This window comes from Suncus etruscus, chromosome 1, assembly GCF_024139225.1.
Source record: "Suncus etruscus isolate mSunEtr1 chromosome 1, mSunEtr1.pri.cur, whole genome shotgun sequence".
Lineage (NCBI taxonomy): Eukaryota > Metazoa > Chordata > Mammalia > Eulipotyphla > Soricidae > Suncus > Suncus etruscus.
In genome coordinates, this window is record NC_064848.1 from 61477936 (window position 1) to 61504284 (window position 26349).

General features: G+C 38.6%; 1 protein-coding gene and 2 non-coding genes across 3 annotated transcripts in view; 2 read left to right on the forward strand and 1 right to left on the reverse strand.

Annotated features, from left to right (window-relative positions):
- The window catches only part of LOC126008845 (phospholipid-transporting ATPase FetA-like), a 104435-nt gene that overhangs the window by 7590 nt on the left and 70496 nt on the right, over nucleotides 1-26349 (forward strand). The window contains exons 3-9 of the mRNA XM_049773126.1: nucleotides 15580-15693; nucleotides 17083-17181; nucleotides 19211-19272; nucleotides 21417-21489; nucleotides 21838-21908; nucleotides 25027-25109; nucleotides 25840-25998. Coding sequence (XP_049629083.1) covers nucleotides 15580-15693; nucleotides 17083-17181; nucleotides 19211-19272; nucleotides 21417-21489; nucleotides 21838-21908; nucleotides 25027-25109; nucleotides 25840-25998 — 661 coding nt within the window. The remainder of the gene's footprint in view (nucleotides 1-15579; nucleotides 15694-17082; nucleotides 17182-19210; nucleotides 19273-21416; nucleotides 21490-21837; nucleotides 21909-25026; nucleotides 25110-25839; nucleotides 25999-26349) is intronic.
- On the reverse strand, nucleotides 22434-22540 carry LOC126026346 (U6 spliceosomal RNA). The gene has a single exon (XR_007501644.1). It is a non-coding gene; the product is annotated as a U6 spliceosomal RNA (small nuclear RNA).
- On the forward strand, nucleotides 22924-23030 carry LOC126026206 (U6 spliceosomal RNA). Its single transcript, XR_007501588.1, has one exon. It is a non-coding gene; the product is annotated as a U6 spliceosomal RNA (small nuclear RNA).

Below are 26349 nucleotides of genomic sequence, written 5' to 3' on the forward strand. Positions count from 1 at the left end.
ACTCAGAGACAATAGAGATGAGGACCAGAAGGACTGGCTAACAATATGAAACTCACCACAAAGAATGGTGAGTGCTCTTAGGGAAATAACTACACTAACGACTATCATGACAACCTTAATGAGTGAGAGAAGTAGAATTCGGTCTCAGGCAGGGGTTAGGAAGAGGGAGAGCGTCATTGATGGTGGGAATGCTACACTGGTGAAGGGGGTGTTCTGTTTATGACTGTAACCGAACTACAATCCTGCTTGTAAAAATGGTGCTTAAAGATTTTATTTAAAAAAAAAAAGTTAACATGAGGGATATCCATTTTCCACAATTCATTTGTCTGGAAACCTCAGGGTTAGCTCCACCCATAGGAGGGGTGCAATGCAAAGGAACACATATAAAGCAAGTGCAAACTATTTGTCTGGCTTGTCTTAGTGGGATGTGATAGTGTACATGAAGGTGATGTACATTTGTGTGTAGAGCACTATGTTCCTCTACAGGTGACTTAAATATTGGCATTATAAGTAATCAGCTGATTCACTTCCTAAAGCCACTGGACCAGGGAGACAAAGTGAGATCTTATATGAGTGATGAAAATAGACTTAGATGAAACTCACCACAGAGAGTGATGAGTGCAGTTAGAGAAATAACTACATTGAGAACTATCATAACAATGTGAATGAATGAAGGAAGTAGAAAGCCTGTCTCGAATACAGGTGGGGTGGGGTGGGGAGGAGGGAGATTTGGGACACTGGTGATGAGAATGTTGCACTGGTGAAGGGGGTGTTCTTTACATGACTGAAACCCAACTACAATCATATTGTAATCAAGGTGTTTAAATAAAGATATAAAAATTTCTTTTTTTTTTAATTTTTTTTATTTTTTTTTATATATGATGGAATCTTTATACTTTTCATTAATAACTTTTACATATAAAAATTGGATTTTGTACTCTCGGGTGATGTATTAAACAGAATAATAAACTGCATTTAGTTTATATATACAGACATATACTACAAAATACTGAAACTGAAATACAATTTAAATCAATCAACTGAGTGGCTTCCAATCCTATGACTAATTCAGACTACTTTAAATTCTGTTTTTTTTTTTTAATCCTAAATTGTAGTGCATCTTTTACACTTTTTCTTTTTTTTTTTTTAACACCACCCATCACCAGTGCAACATTCCCATCACCAATGTCCCAAGTCTCCCTCCTCCCCACCCGACCCCCGCCTGTACTCTAAACAGGTTCTCAATTTCCCTCATACATTCTCATTATTAGGACAGTTCAAAATGTAGTTATTTATCCAACTAAACTCATCACTCTTTGTGATGAGCTTCCTGAGGTGAGCTGGAACTTCCAGCTCTTTTCTCTTTTGTGTCTGGAAGTTATTATTGCAAGAATGTCTTTCATTTTTCTTAAAACCCATAAATGTGTGAGACCATTCTGCGTTTTTCTCTCTCTCTCTCTGACTTATTTCACTCAGCATAATAGATTCCGTGTACATCCATGTATAGGAAAATTTCATGACTTCATCTCTCCTGACAGCTGCATAATATTCCATTGTGTATATGTACCACAGTTTCTTTAGCCATTCGTCTGTTGAAGGGCATCTTGGTTGTTTCCAGAGTCTTGCTATGGTAAATAGTGCTGCAATGAATATAGGTGTAAGGAAGGGGTTTTTGTATTGTATTAGATATAAAAATTTCAACAAAAAAAAAGAAAATCTTGACTGATGCCCAATTATAGGGACATTTATTTTCATCAATATTTTGTAAGTGTTGATTCTGAAAGTTTAAACCAAAAATAAAAATAAAGCATGTGCCTGTCTTTCCAGATATATCGGCATTTACAAAAAGTACAATTCCAGGGGCCAGAGCGATATCATAGAGTTAGGGCATTTGCCTTGCACACAGCCAACCCAGGACAGACTCGGATTCTATCTCTGGCATCCCATATGGTACTCTGAGCCTACTAGAAGTGATTTCTGAGCATAGAGCCAGGAAAAACCCCTGAGCAACACCATGTGTGGCCCCAAGAACAAAGCAAAACAGAAAACAAAATATACAATTCCAAATCAGAGGTAAATCTCTGATTAATGTTATTTTCCCCAGTTGTTTTTTTTTTTTTGGTTTTTGGGCCACACCCAGTAACGCTCAGGGGTTACTCCTGGCTATGTGCTCAGAAGTTGCTCCTGGCTTGGGGGACCATATGGGACACCGGGGGATCGAACCGCGGTCCGTCCAAAGCTAGCGCAGGCGAGGCAGGCACCTTACCTTTAGCGCCACCGCCCGGGCCCTATTTTCCCCAGTTTTAGGGCCACAATTGTCACTGTCTAGGGCTTACTCTTGACTCTCCACTCAGGAATCATTCCTAGCCCATCAAGAAAGAAAGAAAGAAAGAAAGAAAGAAAGAAAGAAAGAAAGAAAGAAAGAAAGAAAGAAAGAAAGAAAGAAAGAAAGAAGGAAGGAAGGAAGGAAGGAAGGAAGGAAGGAAGGAAGGAAGGAAGGAAGGAAGGAAGGAAGGAAGGAAGGAAGGAAGGAAGGAAAGAAAGAAGGAAAGAAAGAAAGAAAGAGAGAGAGAGAGAGAAAGAAAGAAAGAAAGAAAGAAAGAAAGAAAGAAAGAAAGAAAGAAAGAAAGAAAGAAAGAAAGAAAGAAAGAAAGAAAGAAAGAAAGAAAGAAAGAAAGAAAGAAAGAAAGAAAAAGAAAAGGAACATAGACTTAGAGTGCTTTTGTTAAATAGCTTGCAGTTGTTGAAGCAAATCTTGCACCACAAGGTTGTGATCATGTATGGAAGCAGTGATAATTCCAGGAAAAGGGCTAACTACGTAGGTTGAGTTACTAAATCAAAGTGTTAAGTTACACTTGTTGGGCTTAATTATATATTAGTACACACTGTTGTGGTCAGGGATGGGCCAATGATTCCACCTTTACCTGATGATAAGCCATCAATATAAAATACAAGCACATTGGAAATAGGAGAGGAGCAAATGATGAAGAGATTATAAAGGGAGTCCTTCTAAAAAAAAGTCCCAGGTTTTTTCTGGCCAGGTAGTGGCAGGAAAGTCAACCAAAGCTCTTTGAAGAGCATCACTGAGAGGTAATATTGAGTCAATTTCCTTTTTAAGTATGGGTAACACATGATATGGTTGTCATATCCAAGTAAAGCACACACTCACAGTCTTTCTCTAAGTATTAGAGTAGCTATTAATTCCAAAAGTGGTATAATAGTGTGAGGTTGTTTATTATGTAAATAAAAATATTTTAATAGACCTGATAATTCGACTTTGCAGTGGTTGATGACTGTGGTGGTGCAAAAAGTAATAAGCATAATTTTTCTCCATGGGTAAGCCAAGAAAGATAGGACTTCTGGAAGTGGTCTATAAAAGATTCCAATTCCTTCTGAGCCTCTGGAGTTAATTGTCTCGGGCTATGTAGGGCAGAGTCATAGATAATCTTTGAAGCTCCCTCTCATTAGAACATGCTATCAGAATATTGTTCACGTAGTGGTTAATGTAAGCATGAGGAAATCTTGCATAAGAAGGACATAGAGCTAACCAATAAAATATTGACACATAGTAGGTGAGTTGGTCAATCCCTGGAGTAAAATATTTAGTCCACTGAAACCTGCACATTGGTACCTTATTATTTAAAGAAGGAATGGGAAATGCAAAGCATTGCAGTCATCAAGGTGAATAGGAATATTATAAAATCAATCTTTACTATCAATTCAACCAAAAGCCAATCTTTAGGAAATGCTGCCAGAGATGGAAGGCTGGGTTGAAGAATTTCCATTGGAACCAAAGTAGCATTTAAATTTCACAAGTCAAACATTAGTTGCCATTTGCCTGTTTTCTTTTTTAATACAAAGACAGGAAAATTCCATTCCAGAAACAAAGTTTCAATATGCCCCAATTTAAGTTGTTACTCTGTTAAATCTGTAAGTGCCCTTAGCTTTACTTTGTGTTACTTTACTTCACTGTGTTGTCCACACAGGATGGTTAGATTTTCACTGAATGCAGAGTGACCAGTGACCCTGGATTAATAATGCCTGTCCTCTGAATTATGGGGTAGAGAAGTGGCTGGAGGAGTAACCCTGAACTCAACACACCATTGTTCATGTAGATCTTGACCCCATAAATTCAGGAGCAAGGGAGCTATATAAGACTAATATTAGCTATATTCCCTTCAGGGCCAATGCTTTTCGGCTGTCTAGCACTCTGTTGGACAGAGGAAAAAGGCAGTTAATAACGGGTGCATGTTTTTTGTAAGATTATAGGTAAAGACCACTAGGGGTTCCGCAGAAGCTGCTAGGGGGATAGTGCTACCAAAACCTTCGGTCCTTGGGTGGTTGAGGTGGCTAGGCATAACGAACAGAAGAAGCAAGAATTGGGCAATACACTCTCCTTTTATAAATGTCCATACTCTCCATAATTATCTCTCCCATATAATAAGAATCTATTATTCCCACATGAATATTGATTCCTTTAATAGTTAAACTGCTTCTTTCTAAGAGTAGCCCTATTGTGTCTGGTGGTATTGGTCCCCTTAGTCCAGATTTCAATTTGTAGGGGCATTGAGTTGGTGTTATTATGATGTTGTCAGGGCAGTGGATATACAAGGAAGCACTTCCTGTGGTGGCAGATTGCAGCAAACTTGGTGGCTGTAGGCCTGCCTGAGTGGGGGGACCTGATTTTGGGGGCCTGGGGTTGGCCACTTGCTCAGTTTCCTGTTAACTGTTGAGGCAATCTCTTGCCCAATGATCTCCGTTGCATTGTGGGCAAGGTTCTGGTGACAACTGGGGGAAGGGCAGTTCCTACGATAGTGGCCAAATTTTCCAGAATTATAGCATTTACTTCCAGTTTGTGAGTTCTGGGGTTATCCTCCTCCAGTTTCTCCAAACTCCCAATGGAGTGACAATTTCTTTCCTTTTGGGGGTGGGTCACACGAGATAGTGCTCAGGAGTTACTCTTGGCTCTATGCTCAGAAATCACTTCTGGCAGGCTCCGGGGACCATATGGGATGCAGGGATTCGAACCACCGTCCTTCTGCATGCAAGGCTAACACCCTACCTCCATGCTATCTCTGGCCCCAGAGTGATAATTTCTTTCTTTTATATAAATATTTAAGCACCGTGATTACAAGCATGTTTGTAATTGGGTGTCAGTCATAAACAGAATACTCCCCTTCACCAGTGCAACATTCCCACAATTTCTTAATCAATATTTCCCCTAGCCATGTTTCAGACAAGGTACAGGTTATGACCACAAAATACAAAATTGGGTGAGGCTCTATATTCTTTGCATAGATGGCCTAGTCCTCTAGCCTGTATTGTATAGGCCTCAAGGACATTTACATATGCCTGGTATGAGATGAAACCTACATTTTGGCATGCTTTTAGGTAGCCTGTAATATCTCTCTCCCTAATTGGGTGCAAAATCAATTGGCAGTCTTCATTGACATTTTCAAAGGCCAACTGCTTTATCAGATGTTTCTAGGTCTCTTCCTCTCACTTGCCTTTGCACTACATCTGTTAATTTTCCTATGAATTGGACATAAGGCTCTGTGACCCCCTAGAAAATTTTTGTGTAGCTGCCCTTAAATTTTGCTTCAGTCCTCTTCCAGGCACCTAATGCTATCTCTTGGATACGAGTTAGAATGATATGGGGCAGGGTAGCTTGATTTTTGTTTTTTCTATATTTTCCCTCACCAATCAGCATGTCCTTTGTGCCCTGCAAGTATAAAACAATAACATCATGTTAATTATACTATTGTAAATAATGGTAAAGTCCAATAAATAAAACCAGAAAAATTTAAATTGAAAAAATTATAAGTAACAAGTTTAAAGAGTAGATAATAGCCAATGAAAACAGTTCTGTCAAGAGAACTGAGAAAGCCAACGAGGGTTGAAAGGACACTTAAGAACAGTGGTTAGGGGCCAGGAAGGTGGCGCTAGAGGTAAGGTGTCTGCCTTACAAGCGCTAGCAAGGAACGGACCGCGGTTCGATCCCCCGGCGTCCCATATGGTCCCCCCAAGCCAGGGGCGATTTCTGAGCACATAGCCAGGAGTAACCCCTGAGCGTCAAATGGGTGTGGCCCAAAAAAAAAAAAAAAAGAACAGTGGTTAAAGATATTGGCACTCTGGTGGTGGGTATAGTAAAGTAGCATCATATAAGATCATAGTATATGATCATATAACATCAAAGTAAGAACATGAATATTAATAATATTTTAAATCATGATAACTCAAAACAAAATTGTTATTGAAAAAATAATTCATATCCAGGTGTCTACTTCAAGAAAAATAATTTACATGGCTTTAATATAGTGGTCCTGAGTAAACACCATTTTATATCATCTTGGCACATTTATGTAAACATTTTTTCAGGTGGGGACCACACCCAGCAGTCCTCTGGGCCTGCTTCTAGTGCTAGTTGGGAGACTAGGTAATGCTGGGTTCCAAGCCAGGAACCACTACAAGTGTCAGCATCTCTGCACCAATGACCCAAGTTTTCTCTCTCTTCCCATACTGTCTCCTGGTCAAATTTTTTTTAAAAAATAGGGGCCCGGAGAGATAGCACAGCGGCGTTTGCCTTGCAAGCAGCCGATCCAGGACCAAAGGTGGTTGGTTCGAATCCCGGTGTCCCATATGGTCCCCCGTGCCTGCCAGGAGCTATTTCTGAGCAGACAGCCAGGAGTAACCCCTGAGCACCACCGGGTGTGGCCCAAAAATAAAAAAAATTTTTTTTAAATAGATACTTATTTGAGTCATATACTTAGTCTAGTATTGTCTCTCATGGTTTGACTGTATTTTATAGCTCTCACCTCCACATCATATATGACCAAGACCCTTGACTTGTTATGTTATCTCCATTCTGCCTTTCGGTCTTTATCTCCATTCTGTCTCCTTATTCCACTCCCGAGCCCCAATGCCCTTCCTTTCTTGGCATTCTCATTTCAGTAATCCAGGGCTTTGCCATAATTGGATACTTTCTATTCACTTAAATATATCTCATACAGTTTCCTAGAAGTGAATCAGCTGGGTCAAAAATATATATTAAAATTTTCATACATACTAGAAAATTGTCTTTTTTGTCTTTTGTTTTTTTGTTTTTGGTTTTGGTTTTGGGCCACACCCAGCATTGCTCAGGGGTTACTCCTGGCTGTCTGCTCAGAAATAGCTCCTGGCAGGCATGGGGGACCATATGGGACACCGGGATTTGAACCAACCACCTTTGGTCCTGGATCAACTGCCTGCAAGGCAAACGCCGCTGTGCTATCTCTCCGAGCCCAGAAAATTGTCTTTTAAAACTATATGCTTTCTTATTTTTATATACAATAACAGACATATCTGCATTCCTGCCAAACTGTTTTTCATCTTTTTCATCTTTGACAGACACTTAGATGAAAATATAGACATATTACCTATTTTTCTTAATTTTGAATGAAATTAGTAATCTCTTTATGTTAATTAACTTTTTGTATTAAATTATCTGGAATGTGCCTATTAATAATCTTTGTTCTTTTCTTTTCTATTGGATTATTTTTCAATACTTATTTATTATTAGTGAAATATTCATGCAAATATATATTGAAATATATACTGTAACACTCTATCCTTGTCTAGATTTTCTCCCTATAAGGCTAGGTTTTTTAATTTATTTTAAAACTAGTTTAAAAACTAATTTTTATTAGTTTCTTATGTAAAATCACTAACTCATTGTACTACAAAGAAAATATGACTGTATAATCTTTATTTTTTATAGTACTCTGAATTTTAGCTGTATGGTCTAGAGATATTTACATAACCACAATTTCATAACAGCTTTTTTCCTTTTCTATTTTTAACTACATGGTTTTAGCATGATTTGTGCAGATTTAGCATAGTTATGTAACTGGTTGCTTATGAATTTAGATTGTTTCTAATATTTTGTGGTTATAAAAATGCCTTTATATGTGTGTAACTCTGTCATGTATATATCAGTATATAAAATTAGATGTGGCCTTACATATTTGTAGGCATTATAAATAATAATATATAGTTTCTGATTTAGTGAGGTTCTGGATAATAATGTTCATTGTATGGTCAGGAAAGATGTTCTTCCCTTCCCTCTTCTTGACCCACATAAGGAATTCTGTGGTATAGTAAAGCTTTGTTTGGGCATGCAACAAACCCAAGTTTCAGCACAGTATCCTTAAGCACAATTGTTTAGCTTCTTGCATCTTTGATTCCCTTATCAATAAAATGACCTAATAATGTCTACCTTTCACATAGTAGTTATAGTTGTTAGTGGGAGTTAAGTATGGTTGTGAATTGTATTAGTGCTCTTTCACCTGGAAACTATTAATCCTTGAAAAAGAGAGAAATCCTTGATAGAGAGGGTACTTAGTTCAATCATTTCATTGTCTCTATTCCTTTTTTCCCTCTTTTTCTTTTTACTTTTCCATTTATTTAAACACCATGATTATAAAGTTGTTCAAAATTAAGTTTCAATCTTACAATTGTATACCACCTTTTACCCATGAACATTTCTCACACCATTGTCTTCAGTTTCTCTTCCATCATCCCCGTCTGCCTGAGGCAGGTACTTAACTCCTCTCCCTTTTTCTCTTTCTCTCTGTTCCTTTATTTTTTCTTTTAGACACTGTGGTTTACACGATTAGAGGTTCTATGCATATCACTTTATCTCCAACCAACACCCAGTTATTGTCTAAAGTGATCAGTTCCAACTATCAATGTCATAGTTGTCCTCTGCCCTAATTGCACTGCTCCACTATTTGTGGCAGCTTCTGACAGTGGCCTGATTCTTTTGGCCTGATTCTCTATAGTCTATGGATATTATTGTAACACTCTTTTTTAAAAATTTTTCCATAAATGAGTGAGATTATTATATGTCTAGCCTTCACCCTCTGACTCATTTCACAAGCATAATACTCTCCATATTTATCCATGTATAAAAAATTTTCATGATTTCATCTTTTCTAGCAGCTGCATAGTATTCCATTGTTTAAATATATCACAGCCTCTTTAGCTACTCATATTTTCTCAGGTACTTGGGTTGTTTCCAGATTCTGGCTATTGTAAATAGTGCTGAATATAGGATTGCAGAGGGCATTTTTGTACTGTATTTTTGTGTTCCTAGGAGTGGTATTGCTGGATCATATGGGAGCTCAATTTCTAGTTTTATGAAGAAGATCTATATTGTTTTCCAAAAGGGCTGGACTAGTCTGCATTCCCACTTGCAGTGAATGAAAATCCTTTTCTTCCCTCATTCACACCAGCACTGGCTATTTTTGTTTTTTGTAATGTCTGCCAATGTCCATGGTGTGACATGATACCTCATTGTTGTTTTGATTTGCATATACCTTATGATTAGTGATGTGGAGCAAGTTTTCATGTACCTTTCAGCCATCTATATTTTTTCTTTGAGAAAATGTCTATTCATTTCCTCTTTCTATTTTTTTGGATGGAGTTAGATTTTTTTTCCTTGCTGAGTTCCCAGGTGCCTTGTATATCTTCTATATTAGCCCCTGATCAAATGGTTATTGGGTGAATAGTTTCTCCCATCCCATTATGTGGGTAGCCATTGTATCCTAGTCAATAGGAAGTGCAGAAGTGCAGAAGCTTATTAGTTTAATGTAGTTCCATTAGTTTATCTTTGTTTTCATTTTCATGGCTAGTGGTGTTTCTTCCTTAGGATGCCTTTGGCTTCAATGTCATGGAGTGTTCTGCCTATGGTTTCTCTATGAATCTTATGGCTTTAGGTCTGATACAAGGTCTTTTGGGGGGTATTTTATTGTGGTCGAAGTGAATTACAATTCTCTCACAGTAATATTTGAGGCACATAGTGACAATAAGTGAGGTGCATTTCCACCACCAGTGTTATCCTCCCTTCACCCCTGTTCCCAGCATGCATTGCACATCTCCCTCCTTTACCCCCATAATGCTAGTGAAACTGTTCCCCCCTTGTACAGCTTGTTGTAGATTGGGTATTGATTCTGTTGTCATTGACTTTATATTTGGTATTCATGTCTCTTCAGTTTTTATTTCCACCAAATGAACATTTAACTATCTGGCCTTGGTACCATCTGGGGGAAGAAGGAAAAAGAAAAAAGGAAAAAAAAAAAAAAGGAAAAAAACTAGGAAGAGTCCATCAAGGTGTTATAAATGATGTTAAGGTCTTTAATCCATTTTGATTTGACTTTTTTTGCAGGGTGTTAAAGAGAGATCTGAGTTCACATTTTTGCATATAGCTGACCAATTTTCCCAACATCACTTGTTTAAGAAGCTTTTCTTGGGGCCGGCGCGGTGGCGCTAGATGTAAGGTGCCTGCCTTGGATCCCAGATGCCAGCACCACTATCTGCCTCTCTTCTGTGCTGTGCTGCATTTTTAGCCTGATTTCATCCTGTGTGTGGCTCATCTGTGGACGGCCCACCTTCCCTGGAGTCTTCCATGGAGGTGAGTCGACATGCCCAGAAAGGGAGGAGCCACTGAACTCTGCTGGATCTCAGATGCCAGCACCCCTATCTGCCTCTCTTCTGTGCTGTGATGCATTTTCGGCCTGATTCCATCCTGTGTGTGGCTCATCTGCAGACGGCCTGCCTTCCCTGGAGCCTTCCATGGAGGTGAGTCGACACACCCAGAAAGGGAGGAGCCACTGAACTCTGCTGGATCTCAGATGCCAGCACACCTATCTGCCTCTCTTCTGTGTTGTGCTGCATTTTTGGCCTGATTTCATCCTGTGTGTGGCTCATCTGCAGATGGCCCACCTTCCCTGGAGCCTTCCCTGGAGGTAAGTTGACACGCCCAGAAAGGGTGGAGCCAGAGGAGCACAGCCGCTCCTCTTCGCGGCCATGCACATCATTTAGCCAATGAATACAACCACAACATGTAGAAAAACCTACAATACAAATGTGACAATGGGGAAACAACGCAGGCCAGCGCCAGACATAGAGAATGACGATGGCAGCTCTGATGACTTGAACATGACTAACCAACTAGTCAGTCTCTCAGATAAGGAGTTTAGAATTGTAATATGGAAGATGTTCAAAGAACTCAAAGTATAGAAGAGAACACTAATAAGAATCAAGAGAATATGAAGATAGAAATCAGAAAACTCCAAACTGAAATTTCAGGTCAAATAACAGGTCTGAAAAACTCAGTAGAGGAATAGAAGAAAAACATGGTTGAGCTTTCCCACAGATTAACAGCAGCTGAGAATAGAATTAGTACACTGGAAGATGAGATGAATAACAATTCCATATAGCATAAGAAATTGGAAAAAGGCCTCAAAGCAAATGATCAAACAATGGGAAAATTACTCAAAGAATAGGAACAGATGAAAATAGAAGTCTATGATAAGCTCAACAGAAACAACTTAAGAATCATTGGAGTCCCAGAGACCCAGGAAGAAAATTTCCAGGAAGAATCAATGGTCAAGAACATCATTAAAGAGAAACTACCAGAGCTAATAAATACATGCGATCAAATCCTGCATGCCCAAAGAGTACCAACTAAAAGAGACCCCAGAAAAAACACCCCAAGACACATCCTAGTCACAATGACGAATCCCACAGATAGAGACAGAATTCTTAAAACAGCAAGATCGAAAAGAGAAATTAAATTCAAGGGAACATCCTTGAGATTTACTGCAGACCTGTCACCGGAGACACTCAAGGCCAGAAGGCAGTGGTGGGACATAGTGACAAAACTCAATGAAATAAATGCTTCGCCTAGAATACTGCACCCAGCAAAACTCACTCTCAGGTTTGAAGGAAGAATACATGGTTTCACAGACAAACAACAGCTCAAAAACTTTACAGACTCAAAACCATTCTTAAAAGAAAAACTGAACGGCCTACTTTAAGACAAGACTGACCAACAGACACACCAAACTTCGATATAAAGATGGCACTAACTCCCAAGACAATTCTTTCTCTCAATGTCAGTGGACTAAATGCACCAGTTAAGAGACACAGAGTGGCTAAATGGATCAAAAAACTCAATCCAACCTTCTGCTGCCTACAAGAAATGCACCTGAATAGTCAGAACAAACATAGACTCAAAATAAAAGGCTGGAGGAAAATCATCCAAGCAAACAACACCCATAAAAAAGCTGGAGTGGCCATACTAATATCAGATGATGCAAACTTTATACTTAGGAAAGTTGTAAGGGACAAAGATGGACATTTTGTATTAATCAAGGGATATGTACAGCAGGAAGAAATCACTCTCCAAGCATATATGCACCAAATGAGGGGCCAGCAAAATATTTAATAAAATTGTTGACAAATCTGAAAAATAATATCAATAATAACACAATAATTGTGGGAGACCTCAACACGGCATTGTCAACACTTGACAGGTCAACCAGACTAAAACCCAACAAGAATATACTAGACCTGAAATGAGAAATGGAAGAAAGAGGCCTAGTAGATATATACAGGACACTCCACCCCCCAGAAGCCCGAATACACATTCTTCTCTAATGTACATGGAACATTCTCCAGGATAGACTACATGCTAGCACATAAAACATACCTCCATAATATCAAGAGGATAGAAATTTTGCAGGCTACCTTTGCTGACCAGAAGGCCCTGAAATTATATGTGAACCACAAAGGGACACAGAAGAAAAGCTTTAATACCTGGAAGTTAAACAGCCTAATACTGAATAATCAGTGGGTCTGAGATGAAATCAAAGAGGAAATCAAAACCTTCCTAGAAACAAATGACAATGGAGACACAAACTATCAGAACCTATGGGACACAGCAAAAGCAGTACTGAGAGGAAAATTTATAGCTTTGCAAGCACACATCAGGAAAGAAGAAGGGGCATACCTGAATAGCTTAATTACGCAGCTCATAGAATTAGAAAGTGCTCAACAAAAAGACCCATGTTTTTCTTCAACTCATCTACTGAGTTCTTTAGACCTGTTATTTGACCTGAAAATTCAGTTTGGAGTTTTCTGATTTCTATCTTCATATTCTCTTGATTCTTATTAGTGTTCTCTTCTATACTTTGAGTTCTTTGAACATCTTCCATATTACAATTCTAAACTCCTTATCTGAGAGACTGACTAGTTGGTTGGTCATGTTCAAGTCATCAGAGTTGCCATCATCATTCTCTATGTCTGGTGCTGGCCTGCGTTGTTTTCTCATTGTCACACTTGTATTGTGGGTTTTTCTACGTGTTGTGGTTGTATTCATTGGCTAAATGATGTGCATGGCCAGGAAGTGAAGCAGAATGGCCGTGCTCCTCTAGCTCCACCCTTTCTGGGCTTGTAAACTCACCTCCAGGGAAGGCTCCAGGGAAGGTGAGCCATTCACAGATGGGCCACACACAGGATGAAATCAGGCCGAAGATGGAGCACAGCACAGAAGAGAGGCAGATAGGGGTGTTGGCATCTGAGTTCCAGCAGAGTTCATCGGCTTTCCCCTTCTTGGCGTGTAAGCTAACCTCCAGGGAAGGCTCCAGGGAAGGCAGGCCGTCTGCAGATGAGCCACACACAGGATGAAATCAGGCCGAAAATGGTGCAGAGCACAGAAGACAGGCAGATAGGGGTTCTGGCATCTGAGTTCCAGCAGAGTTCAGCGGCTTCCCCTTTCTGGGCTTGTAAAGTCAGCCATCTTACTCACTCACTTGCTCGCTGGGTAGCTTCAGAATGCAGTTTTTGGGGGGTTCGCTTCCCAGGGTTCTGAGGAGAGCTTGAAGGATTCAGGAAAGACAGAGAAGCACAGGACAGGGTTCTCTTTAGGTCCTCAGTTTCCTCAGAAGAAGCACAGCAGGGCGGAGACTCTGTAGGTGAAGCAATCAGCATTTCACCTGGCAGTCCCCACAGTCAGCCATTTCTTACTCACTCACTCGATGGGTAGCTTCAGAATGCAGTTTTTTGGGGGTTCACTTCCTAGGGCTCTGAGGAGAGCTTGAAGGATTCAGGAAAGACAGAGGAGCACAGGACAGGGTTCTCTTTAGGTCCTCAGCTTCCTCAGAAGACCTCTTTCTATTTCTTTTTCTTTTTTCTTTTTTTGTTTTGTTTTGTTTTTGTGGTTTTTGGGTCACACCCGGCAGTGCTCAGGGATTATTCCTGGCTCCAGGCTCAGAAATTGTTCCTGGCAGGCACGAGGGACCATATGGGACGCCGGGATTCGAACCGATGACCTCCTGCATGAAAGGCAAACGCCTTACCTCCATGCTATCTCTCCAGCCCCCTCTTTCTATTTCTTAATAACTTTGCTGTCATCCTGAAAAAATGTATTATGATCAGTTATGTCAACAATGTGTACATTTTCTTTAAATAAATAATTAAAAAGATAAAGTATATAATAAATAGATAAATGATATTTTAACAACAAATATTCAAAAATAAATTGTATTGAATAAATACTTGAAATATAAAAAAAATCACTTCTTCCTTCTCTGTGTGGAAATAAAAGACTTTTTTAAAAAATATTAATTTTTATTGTGACCAATGTGAATTACAAATCTTTCACAGTAAAATTTGCTGTACGTAGTGGCATTGAATCAGGAATATTCCCACCACCAGTGTTGTCCTCCCTCCACCCCAGTTTCCAGCATCCCCTCAATAGCCCCCCGAACTGGTAGGATAACTGGTCCCCTGTGTGTATAGCTTGTTGAAGCTTGGCTATAGATTCTGTTGTCGTTGATTTCGGGTTTTGTATTTAAGTCTGGTCCCTTTTTATTTCTTCTTAATGTTCATACGACTGTTTGGTTCTGGTACCATTCATTTTATTTCCCCTTAATTTATGAGGCAGAACAAGATGATTCAAGTTATGTGGTTCTGTTTGAAAAAAAAAAAGAAAAGAAGAAAGAAAAAGGAAAAACAACAAACAAACAAATCAGGGGGGAGTCCATCTAGAGGTTATAAATGTCAATTTAAAAAGATGAAAGGGAAAAAGGAAGAAAAATGTAACAAAAATACAAAAGAAAAAAATCTATAACAAAAAAGAAACAAAATCAAAAGACCAAAACTAACAACTACAAAAAAGCATCACAACAACAAATACAATAGCCAAAATATAACCACAAGAACTAAAGGGGAAAAAAAGAAAAAAGGAAGGAGGACTGGTGTGGTAAGGTGTATTTTTATTTTTTGTTTGTTTTTGCATAGGCATAGTAAATATTGGGGAAATTAGAAAGAGAATTCCCTTGGACTGAAAGATACAGGGTTTCTCCGCCCTTGAAACATACTTTCATAGGAATAACTACAGGTTCCATACATACTCCCTTTCACACCCCAAGGACTTTTTATGGTGCCAGGAAACTTTCTGCTCAGTGTGGATGATAGAATCAGGTCTCTAACTTGAGATCTTGATATTTGCACAAGTCTTAGGATGAAGCCTAGGGTAGCATCTTTCTTTATGGTTCTAGAAGTTCCATCACTGTAGTTGTAATCAGTCTTCTGTAACTGGTGGTCTTAGTTTTTGCACAGATCCTAGGATGAAGCCTAGGGTAGTAAAAGACTTTATTTTTCATTTCTAAGATTGAGACTTAGGAGCAGGTACATGTCAACCCAATTTTAAACTCTTTCATTCCTTTAATTGTACTTGTTTTCTTTTAATCACAGAACAATACCATCAAGACCTCAAAATATAATCTCTTGAATTTCTTGCCCCTGAACCTATTTAAGCAGTTTCAGAGACTTGCAAATGCGTATTTCCTCATACTACTGATTCTACAGGTATTGTCTTGTAGGGGGATATTTTCCAAAGTGTTGTATTTTCCTCTCTGGTGTGGGGGTGTGATTAATCCTTTTCCTTTCTGAACTGAGAAAATATTTTTCTTCTTAGATAATTGGCAAATGGATGACTGTAGTCTCAGGCGGTCCTCTAGTACAGTGGTCGGCAACTTTTTTTTTCAACTGAGCCAAATCTCGCCAAAACCACGATTGAAATTTATTTTGAGAGCCACACAGGGCGCGCACTGACAGAGGCTAGGAGCAGAGTCCTGACTCCTGGAGTGGCCGCCCAGCACACAGAAGAGCCAAATTAAAAGTGTAAAGAGCCACATGTGGCTCGTGAGCCGCAGGTTGCCGACCACTGCTCTCGTATAACTATGGACCTTTCTAGTCAGAATAAAACAATCCTCTACAAGAGGAAGAAGACAAGGTCACCAGATTCCAAGAGGGGATCTCTTTCATCCTAGCTATATTATGACATTCAGCTTTAACCGTAGATCACAGAGTCTTCACCTCAATCATTCCTTCTTGTCTCAAACTTCCTGGTAGAAAGTTAACATGCAGAATGTTCGAGGAAGAAATTAGTGCAAGAGACAAGGTAGCAGGGTATGGTGGTCCCTACATTCGAGAAAGGGACCAGATAATTTTATTTTATCTCATACTAAAGTGATATAAAAAGCTATGTGGTTTCCATATGTTTATTTTAACCATAAAACTTTATAACTCCATGGTAGATCCTTCAATATCAGAGGAGAGATGGCCTAATGCTCTTAAGACAAACGTAGTAGAAATCAGGAGGTAGCTTGCACCTTAGAGGTTTCTCTTGATTCTCATTTGAGGAGCTAGGTGAAGGTTAAAATGGTGGAGTTAAACTAGAGTAGTTGGACTTTCTTGGGTGCGGGGGTTGGGTTTTTGGGCCATACCTGTCTGCAGCGCTCAGAAATTGCCCCTGGTAGGCTCAGGAGACCATAAGGGATGCCAGGAATCAAACCCAGGTCCATCCCGGGACACCTGTGTGCAAGGCAAATGCCCTACCACTGTGCTAGCACTCTGGCCCAGTAGTTGGACTTTATGTTTTTTTGTTTTTGTTTTTTGTTTTTTGTTTTTGGCCACACCCAGTGATGCTTAGGGGTTACTCCTGGCTGTCTGCTCAGAAATAGCTCCTGGCAGGCACGGGGGACCATATGGGACACCGGGATTCGAACCAACCACCTTTGGTCCTGAATCGGCTGCTTGCAAGGCAAACGCCGCTGTGCTATCTCTCCGGGCCCAGTAGTTGGACTTTTTATAAACCTAAAGAGGTGGGTAAAAGTGATGGTGGGGGGCTATAAGGAAACATATTGTCCTTTAAGCTCTCTGACACAACTTTTTTTTTATCTTTCTCTCTCACAGTTGATTCCCCAGATCTCCTCCTTGGCATGGCATACAACTGTGATACCCTTAATGGTGGTGCTAAGCATAACAGCAGTGAAAGATGCCAGTGATGATGTGGTGAAATGACTTCCTGGGCATTTACTTCTCACTGTATCTAGTCAGGCTATTGGGCAAGAATGAATTCCATAAACTTAGTGTCAGGAAAAAAGAATAAGATAAATGCTTTCATTTTTGTTTTCCTTGTTTATTCCTGAAGACTATGTAATTTTTTTTTTGGTTCAAGATTGTTGATCTATCCATGGCAAGAAAGGGCCAATGCAAGGCCATTACTTGTTATCCCTCTGCCACCATTTTTTGAGCTCTTTGTTTAGATTTTCTCCCATATCCTATTTTCCCAAAGTCAATTTTTTCATAATTCACCTGTTCCTTCATCCCCCTTTATCTTTTTTGTGTTTTTTCATCTTTCACATTATTACCTTTTCCACTTTAATATTCCTCTTCCTTTCCTTCCTTTCTATTTATCCTGTTTATCTTGTTTATTTATCTGTTAATTTTATCTGTTTATCTATTTATCCTTCTCCTCTTTGCATTACACTCTGTCCACAAATTTCCTTATTTCCCCCCTGAATAGAACATTTAATTCTATTGGATATGCTCAAATAAAAACTGTCAGGTTTTAGAATATATTTACATAAGCAGAGGCTGACTCCTTTCTTGGCATTGGAGGGAGAAACTGGTTCCCTGTGAGTATTACATCGTCTCCTCTTTGCCCCTTACAGCAGCCAACATGGTCAATGATGAGGACCCAATATCATGCCTACTTATGAGAATTTGGAAGTCATTCATTCATGTTGGCCTATTTGCCTATACGTAGTTTTCCTAAGAAAGTTTTCTGATTTTGCCAGAACAGCTTTTCAGACCAAAGTTTAGGAGTACAATATTTCTTCATGTCTTCAACTCAATACCTATTAAGATTCTAGAATTAGCAAAAGCTATGGTTTAAATTTTAGGCAATTCAATTGTATGAAAATGAAATCTATAACTATTTTACCATCTCAACTTTCTTTAACAAGAGTCAAAACCTTGTTAATTTGTAATTACTTAATTACTAACAGTTTAGAATTCAGTCCTTTTTTATAGCTGTTTTCTTTTTTATTTTAAATATTTATTTGGTTACTGATTTACAGCATCCTGTTAGTAATAGAGTTTCAGGCATAACAACAGTCTCAGGGCAACTCCAAACCCACCAACAATATCAGAGTTTCTCTACAAATGTCCCAAGGTTTTCATTTGCCATCCACAGTGCTTTCTTTGCAAACTCAGTATTTTTATTTAAATTCATAGTTTGAATCACATACTTCCCATAGTGCTGGCTCTTGTAATTTTGATGTACTCAGTTATTGTATCTTTACATCAAAGACCCTTAGCCAATATATGTTACCATCAATCTGCCTTCCCCTGCTCCCTTCATCATAAATATTCTCACAAACTTAGTTTATTCTGTCCCTTTCCCAGTCCAACCCTGTCCCCAGGGAATAATCTCAAAGAGAAGAGTAAAATCATCTGAGTTCTACTATTAGAATATCACCTATATTTGCCTTCTATCTGATCTTAGAATAGAAAGCCTTATTCTTTCCTTGTTGTGCCCACTGTGCAAGATTTTGTATAACAGATACATTAATTGGGTATCTGTAGTATACTCGAGAATACTTCATTTTCTGTCTAGCTATCCATATTTATGAAATTTTAGTACTCAATGTCATTTTGCATTCTTTCCTCTATGGCTTTAGACATAGTTTCTTATTCTAATTTCCCTGGATTTTGGCTTTCAGTATTAAAGCCAAGATTTTGTCTCTTTCTTCTTCCTGATATTTTTTTCTGATTTCCCCAAATTTTCAAAGATAATCAGCCTTCCCAAATTTTATTTTAGACACTGTGATTTACAGTACTATTAATGGTAGTATTTTATGCCTGAAATGTTCCAGCACCACACTGTCCACCAGTCTCTACATTGGAGGGAAGGAGAAAGAGAAGGGCAAGGGAAATCACAAAAAGTAAAAACAACTTTGAGTAATATTTCAGAGTGTTGGCTTCTACAGCTAGTTGCTTACTGTATGATTGTAACTATTTTCTTGTGTAATTTTAGAAAAGACACAATAATGACAAGCAAGTCAACAACCGTCCTGTTCTGGTTTTAATGAATGGCAGGTAAATTCTTGTAGGGAGGCAGATTTAGGAAGGGCTGATACTGGGAAAGAATTTTCTAAATCATTGACATGCTGCATACTTGGAAGATAATACAGGACAGTGAAGAAACACCTTGTGTTGGACATATGAATAATTTATTTCTAGATAGCATACTCCCTCAAATATACCATGTGCCCTTAGAGCACACTACACCATATATTTCTTACCCAATAAGTGGAGATTGTATTCTATACTTTACAATGGATTGTGAAAATTAAAATTAGATAATACATCAAATTATTAATAAATTATGGTATGTATTAATATGCAATTGATTATTATTAGTGAACTGGCCAACATGGAAACCTGTTAAAACATCAATAGATTGTAACAAGGCTTTTTGGTCATTCTACTGTCACCTTTATTTAGGTCATCTTTTGTTTTTACATTTGTAAACATATATAAAGCTTTATTTCTAGTAGCCCAAATCTGAAGTAAACCTTGAGGCCTGAGCAATAACACAACAGATAGGGTATTTGCCTTGCAAGCGACTGACCCAGACTTGATCGCCCAGCATTTCATATGATCCCCAAGCCTACCAGGAGTAATTTTGGAGCATAGAGCCAGGAATAACCCAAGCGTCATCAAGTATGGCCCAAAAATTAAACCAACAAACAAAAAACTCACACGAAACCCCACAAAACTGGAGTAAGCCAAAAATAGATAAATGTGCAAAGAAATTGGGTCAGAGTGACAGTACAGTGAGTAGGGCATTTGCCTTGCACATGGCCTACCCAGGTTTGATACCCAGCATCCCATATGGTTCCCTGAGCCTGCCAGGAGTGATTCCACAGTGCAAAGCCAGGAAATAATCTCTGAACACCATCAGGTGTGGCCCTAAAATGAAAGAAAAGAAAGAAAGAAAGAAAAAAGAAGGAAGGAAGGAAGGAAGGAAGGAAGGAAGGAAGGAAGGAAGGAAGGAAGGAAGGAAGGAAGGAAGGAAGGAAGGAAGGAAGGAAGGAAAGAAGGAAGGAAAGAAGGAAGGAAAGAAAGAAGGAAGGAAGGAAAGAAGGAAGGAAAGAGGAAGGGAGGGAGGGAGGAAGGAAGGAAGGGAGGGGAAGGAAGGGAGTCACTCCTAGTGGTATTTGGGAAACTTTGTTGTTGAGCATAGAAGCAAGGCCTCCTGCAAACTAGGTAGATGCTTCAGTCTATTGAGCCATTCCTCCAGCCCATAACCAAATATCTCTTAGTATTAAAAAATGTATAATTAAAAATATAAAAGGGCTCATTAAGAAATATTGATAAGGGCCGGGCGGTGGCGCTGGAGGTAAGGTGCCTGCCTTGCCTGCGCTAGCCTAGGACGGACCGCGGTTCGATCCCCCGGCGTCCCATATAGTCCCCCAAGCCAGGAGCAACTTCTGAGCGCATAGCCAGGAGTAACCCCTGAGCGTCACAGGGTGTGGCCCAAAAACCAAAAAAAAAAAAAAAAAAAAAAAAGAAATATTGATAAATTTAAAATGTGAAATGGGGGTACTTTTTATCTGTGTGACTTTTAAACATATATTTTATATTACATGGATTGATATTTGTAGGAAGAAATGCCAGAGATGCTAATAGCATCTCTCTTTGGAAAACAAAACCTGAAATCTTGAAAATAGAAGATTTTTCTTTCCTTAAATATTTTCATGTTATTTGAACTTTTGCCATAAGCATATATTATTTCTACCAAACTAATAATTATGTGTATTTACATATATTTTCATAAGGTTTATTTGGGGAGGCACATCTGGTGATGCCCAGAAGTTACTCCTGGGCTCTGCACTCCAGGATCACTTCTGGCAATGCTTCAGAGAACCATACGGAATTCAGGAGATCACACCCTGGTTGGTCACATGCAAAGCAAGTGCCCTACATGCTGTTTCTTATTTCTTATTCATATTTCTTATGCCCTATTTTTCATAGATTTTTAGGAAGTCCAGAGAAGTAGGTCCCATTCTTAATCATAAGAAGGAAGGATACATTACAAACCATTGTGGCTCTCCTCTAACCCTTCATCTCAGTGGGGTTTTTTTTTGTTTGTTTTGTTTTGTTTTTGTTTTCTGATTTTCAAGACTAGTACTTCAGAAAAATTATAAGAGCAAGTATTTAAGGATCATTTCTTACAGGATGAAGCAAGAAAAGTGGATGAACATTGAAGTAGGAGATATAATAAAAATAGAAAATAATAAGCCTGTCCCAGTGAGTACCTCTTTGACTCTAGATTTTTCTTTTTCAGTTAGAGTTAGTTGGGGAACCCATTTAGCACTTCTAATACTAGTGCTTTTAGTGAATTTCCGCTGTCTTACTTTGCACCTGGTGTAAAGATGTTTGTTCCGGTCAACCTCAATCAATCATAACTATAGTTAAATTATAACAAGTTTGAGAAGGGGCATTTATCATAATGATGATTGATCCTAGACAAAGAAATAAACAGAAAGTCTATAAAATAGTATGGCTGGCTCTCCTGAGGAAATTGGTTTTAACACAATGCCATGTTGAAAGTCCTCTTCCTGATTTCCTTATCTTCTCTGACTTTTCTGAACACAGGCTGATATGCTACTACTCTGTAGCAGTGAACCCTATGGCCTGACATACATAGAAACATCAGAACTGGATGGGTAAGTATACCCTCCTGATAGTCATAAAGACAATTGACTTAGTTTAGAGTGGTTTCCTATTAAGGGAGAACATGATGCAAAGAATGATTTTTATTCTCAGATGGAAGTTGTGTGGTATGAACTGACGAGGCTAGAAATATCCCGACAAGAGACAATAGGTTAGACTTTTAAGACCTCAAGTCTATGACTGAGCTCTTGACATCAATAAGACATACATCTACTAAATACAAATTCCACAAATAAACTCCAGAGTCTCCATCTCTAAATCTGAAGCACTCTGGTTATATTCAATAATCCTGGGCAGCAAGAAAGAGTTTAACAGAACTGTAACATTTCAGAATAGAGTTCTAATATTTAGAGGTGAGGATAAACATAAGAAAATTATTTACTGATCAGTGTATTTTATAAAGGATTTAAGTTCAAATGTATTAATATGCAAGTGCCAAGATCTTAGGAGGGATAGAGGTAATAATCAGAGACATTTTTCTATGAAGTTTTGTGTGGATATTTATATGTATATATATTTTAAATATTGAACGCTTCACGAATTTGCATGCCATCCTTGTGCAGGGGCCATGCTATTCTTCTCTGTATAGTTCCAGTTTTAGTATATGTGCTGCCAAAGCGAGCACATGGCTCTATATTTTAACTATTCTTGGTGTCCACAAGCTTTTTTTCCCCCTTTTTTTTGGGGGGGCACACCCGGTGATGCTCAGGGGTTACTCCTGGCTATGCGCTCAGAAATTGCTCCTAGCAGCCTGACACTCTCACCTCCAAATGCACCAGCAATATAATATAGCACCATTTCTTTTTGCAAAGGCATACTAAAAAAGGGGAAATTTTACATATAGAAACAAGCTCTTATCTACTAGGGATAAGAACTCATACATTTTACAATACAGGGGAGCCTCCCACCTTGAATATATGTCATGTGGCCCCAACTTAGACTCCATGTGACTAGACAGCAACCGTCCAATCCCAAACCCTTGATCTCAGACATAGAACTGACACAGTTGTGCTCGCTTCGGCAGCACATATACTAAAATTGGAACGATACAGAGAAAATTAGCATGGCCCCTGCGCAAGGATGACACGCAAATTCGTGAAGCGTTCCATAAAAAAAAAAAAAAAAAAAAAAAGAACTGGCACAGTTCTCCACAACTGCTCCAGGAACCAAACTCCCTCCAGGACATTCTTAATACTGCTCTGACACCAACATGTGCCACTTTTGATATGACATCCTGACAATGAGGAAATGGCAACAACTTGATCTAAGAGCAGGTTGAATTATCTCACCAACTAATGATAAGATGAAATTAGAAGATACATCATCCTTTGATCTGTGCAAATGCCAAGATTGCTAACTACAGAAGACTGACTGTGACAACCATGACTGGGCAGAACTTATCCTGGGACCAGTAAGAAAGACCCTAGTCATTAGCCTACGATCTGTACAACAACCAAGATCTCTAATTCCAGAGGTCTGACTGAGACAACTGAAACTGCACAGAACTTCTGGAAACATAATGAAAGACTGTATACTAGGCTTCATTCTAGGATCGATGCAAAAACCAAGACTACCAACTACAGAAGACTGATTAAAACAACAGTGATGAAACAGAACTTCTAGAACCGTAAAGAAAGACTCCATCCTAGGCTCCATTCTATGATCTGTGCAAACACTAAGATATCTAGTTACAGAGTCCTGATTTTTATCATCCATGACTGAGCAGAAAGTTTCCAGACACCACAAAAGGATCTAGGGGAGAGTAAAAGAGCACGTATGGAAGCCTGTAGTTATTCCCATGACAGTATGCTACAAGGAGAAATCCAGTATCTCTTAGGCTAAGGGAATTCCCTTTCTAAGCTCCCCAATATTTACTGTGCCTATGCAAAAAAAAAAAAAAAAAGCACAATTTTTTATTGTTTTTTTTGTTTTGTTTTGTTTTTTTGCTTTGCTTGTTTTTATTTCAGGATCGTGGTTATTGTTTGGATGTTGTCTTTATTGCTGTAGTGCTTTTTGCATTTTATTGTTCAATTTTTTTTGGTCATTGTATGTTTTTTTTTTGGTATTGTTATGTTTTTCTTCCTTTTTCTCTTCTCTTAAAATGATACTGATAGCCTCTAGATGGACTCCTCCCATTTTTTGCTTGTTTGATTTTTGCCCCCCCTTTTTTTCCTTCAAACAGAACCACAGAACTTGAATCATCCTGTTCTGCCTCATAAATTGAGGGGGGAAGAATGGAGGGCTCCTAGCCCAAACAGTTGTATGAACACTGAGTAGAAATAAAAAATGATCAGATTTAAACACCAAATCCAAAGCCAACGACAACAGAATCAATACCCAATCTACAACAAGCTAGACACAGAGGGGACCACTTATACTAGCAGCCTGAGGGGCAAAGGAGAGGGACATGGGATGCATGCTAGGAACAGGGGTGGAGGGAGGACAACATTGGTGGTGGGAATGCCCCTGATTCAATGTTATTATGTACCTAAAATATTACTGTGAAAGACTTGTAATCCACTTTGGTCAACATAAAAATTATTAAAAAAAAAAAAAAAAGGATATTGCTCCTGGCTTGGGGGACCATATGGGACACCAGGGGGATCAAACCGTGATTCGTCCTAGGTTAGCACGTGCAAGGCAAATGCCCTACTGCCTGAACTGCCACTCTGGCTCTCCACAAGCATTTTTAAATGAAGCTTCCTGTACATTCCTGTACATTTCTATCTTAGCAAATTGACATGTTCATTTGCATACTAGTATCTGCTCCTTAGTTTTTATGGGAATATGTGCCAACACCAGGTTGTTTTGTGGCATCTCTTTAGTTTCTCCAAAGCATGTGGCCAGCAAGAACTCGTGCATTATAGGGAGTAAGAGTAGGGAGAGAGGGGATTGACTGGTTAGCACTCCACTTTTGCTTTCTTGTAGCCATTACTCTCAGTACAGTCCTTGAGAGACTGATGGGGATGACTCTTAAAGCTTTAACCTAGATGACAAGCTCTGTTGGCAACATCTGTTTTGTAAAACCCCATGGAGAAGTAAGGGAAAGGGGACCATTGATGGTGGCTCTGTGTGTGCCCTGAAATGATGACTGTACATCCTTTACTCTAGAGAAACCAACCTGAAAGTAAAGCAGGCCATGAAAGCTACCTTTGAAATGGAAGGGAACCTGAAGCTTCTGACTGATTTCAATGGTGAGTTAGGTAACACGTTTGCTCACCTAATTTTTTATTAATAGAGGACTACTTAAGTAAAGTACTACCCATTGAAGGAATTCTACATAACCTACTAAAATAACATGCAAGTTTGTGTTTATTGATCTAAAATTATAGTATATTAATTATGGGGAACAGATAATAATAAATTATACATTGTATATAATACAAATTTACTTTGTAAAAATGTTTATAAGTACATAATAAAAAATTGGAGAATGTATTCCAGAAAGTTAATAATACTTAGTTCTAGACAGTGGGTGAGTTTTACTATAGTTTTACTATAGTTTACTATAGATTACTATAGTTTTCCTATAGTATACATATTTATGAAGAATCATAAATACTTTAAGAATCAAGATATTTTGGAAAAAAACTAAGATTTTCTTTAAGAAGTTTTTTTTAAAGACTTTCTACCTATTTAGAGCTCATGTGATCTAGCAGTAATGATAGTGATATGTTATCATGTGGGTTTTCTCTCCCTAGAAGATCCATACCACATTTAGAATTACTTTTTCTTTTTTATCTGTTTTTCTAAAAGAAGCTAGGCTGGTGAAATTGGAAGCACCTGGTAGAGAATAGGATAAAGATGCTTATATTTGTGTATATACATATGTATATGTATTGAAAGAAAGATGTGCTTTCCTTTTTCTGTTAAGCTTCATTTTATCCTGTAGGAAAAATACAGGACTCTTTAATTTTTCTTCAGGAGAAGTGAATTGTGAAGCTCCCAATAACAAGTTGGACAAATTCACAGGAATATTGACTTATAATGGAAGAAAAAGTTACCTGAATCATGACAAGATAATACTCCGAGGTTGCATCATCAGGAACACAGACTGGTGTTATGGTTTGGTGATTTTTACTGGTATGACTCCCTGGAGCAGTCAACCCCAACCTGCTGAAGTATATTCATGGCTAAGTTGTAGGGACTTAGAATGTATGTCTGTCACCCACACATGTATACAAGTGACATATATGTAATACATACATATGGTGTATATAAGATGCTCAAAAGACCTATGATACATACATCTGGTATATATGCATATTAGATTCCTATGAGTTTTGAGATAGAGAGGCCAAGGAATGTCACTCAATGGAAGAGTATATGTCTAGTACATGTAAAGCTCTGACTTCATTCTCTGACACCACAAACATACATTCAAAAAGGGATTGGGAACATAGTCCTGAATGGATGGATACATGGTCATATAGA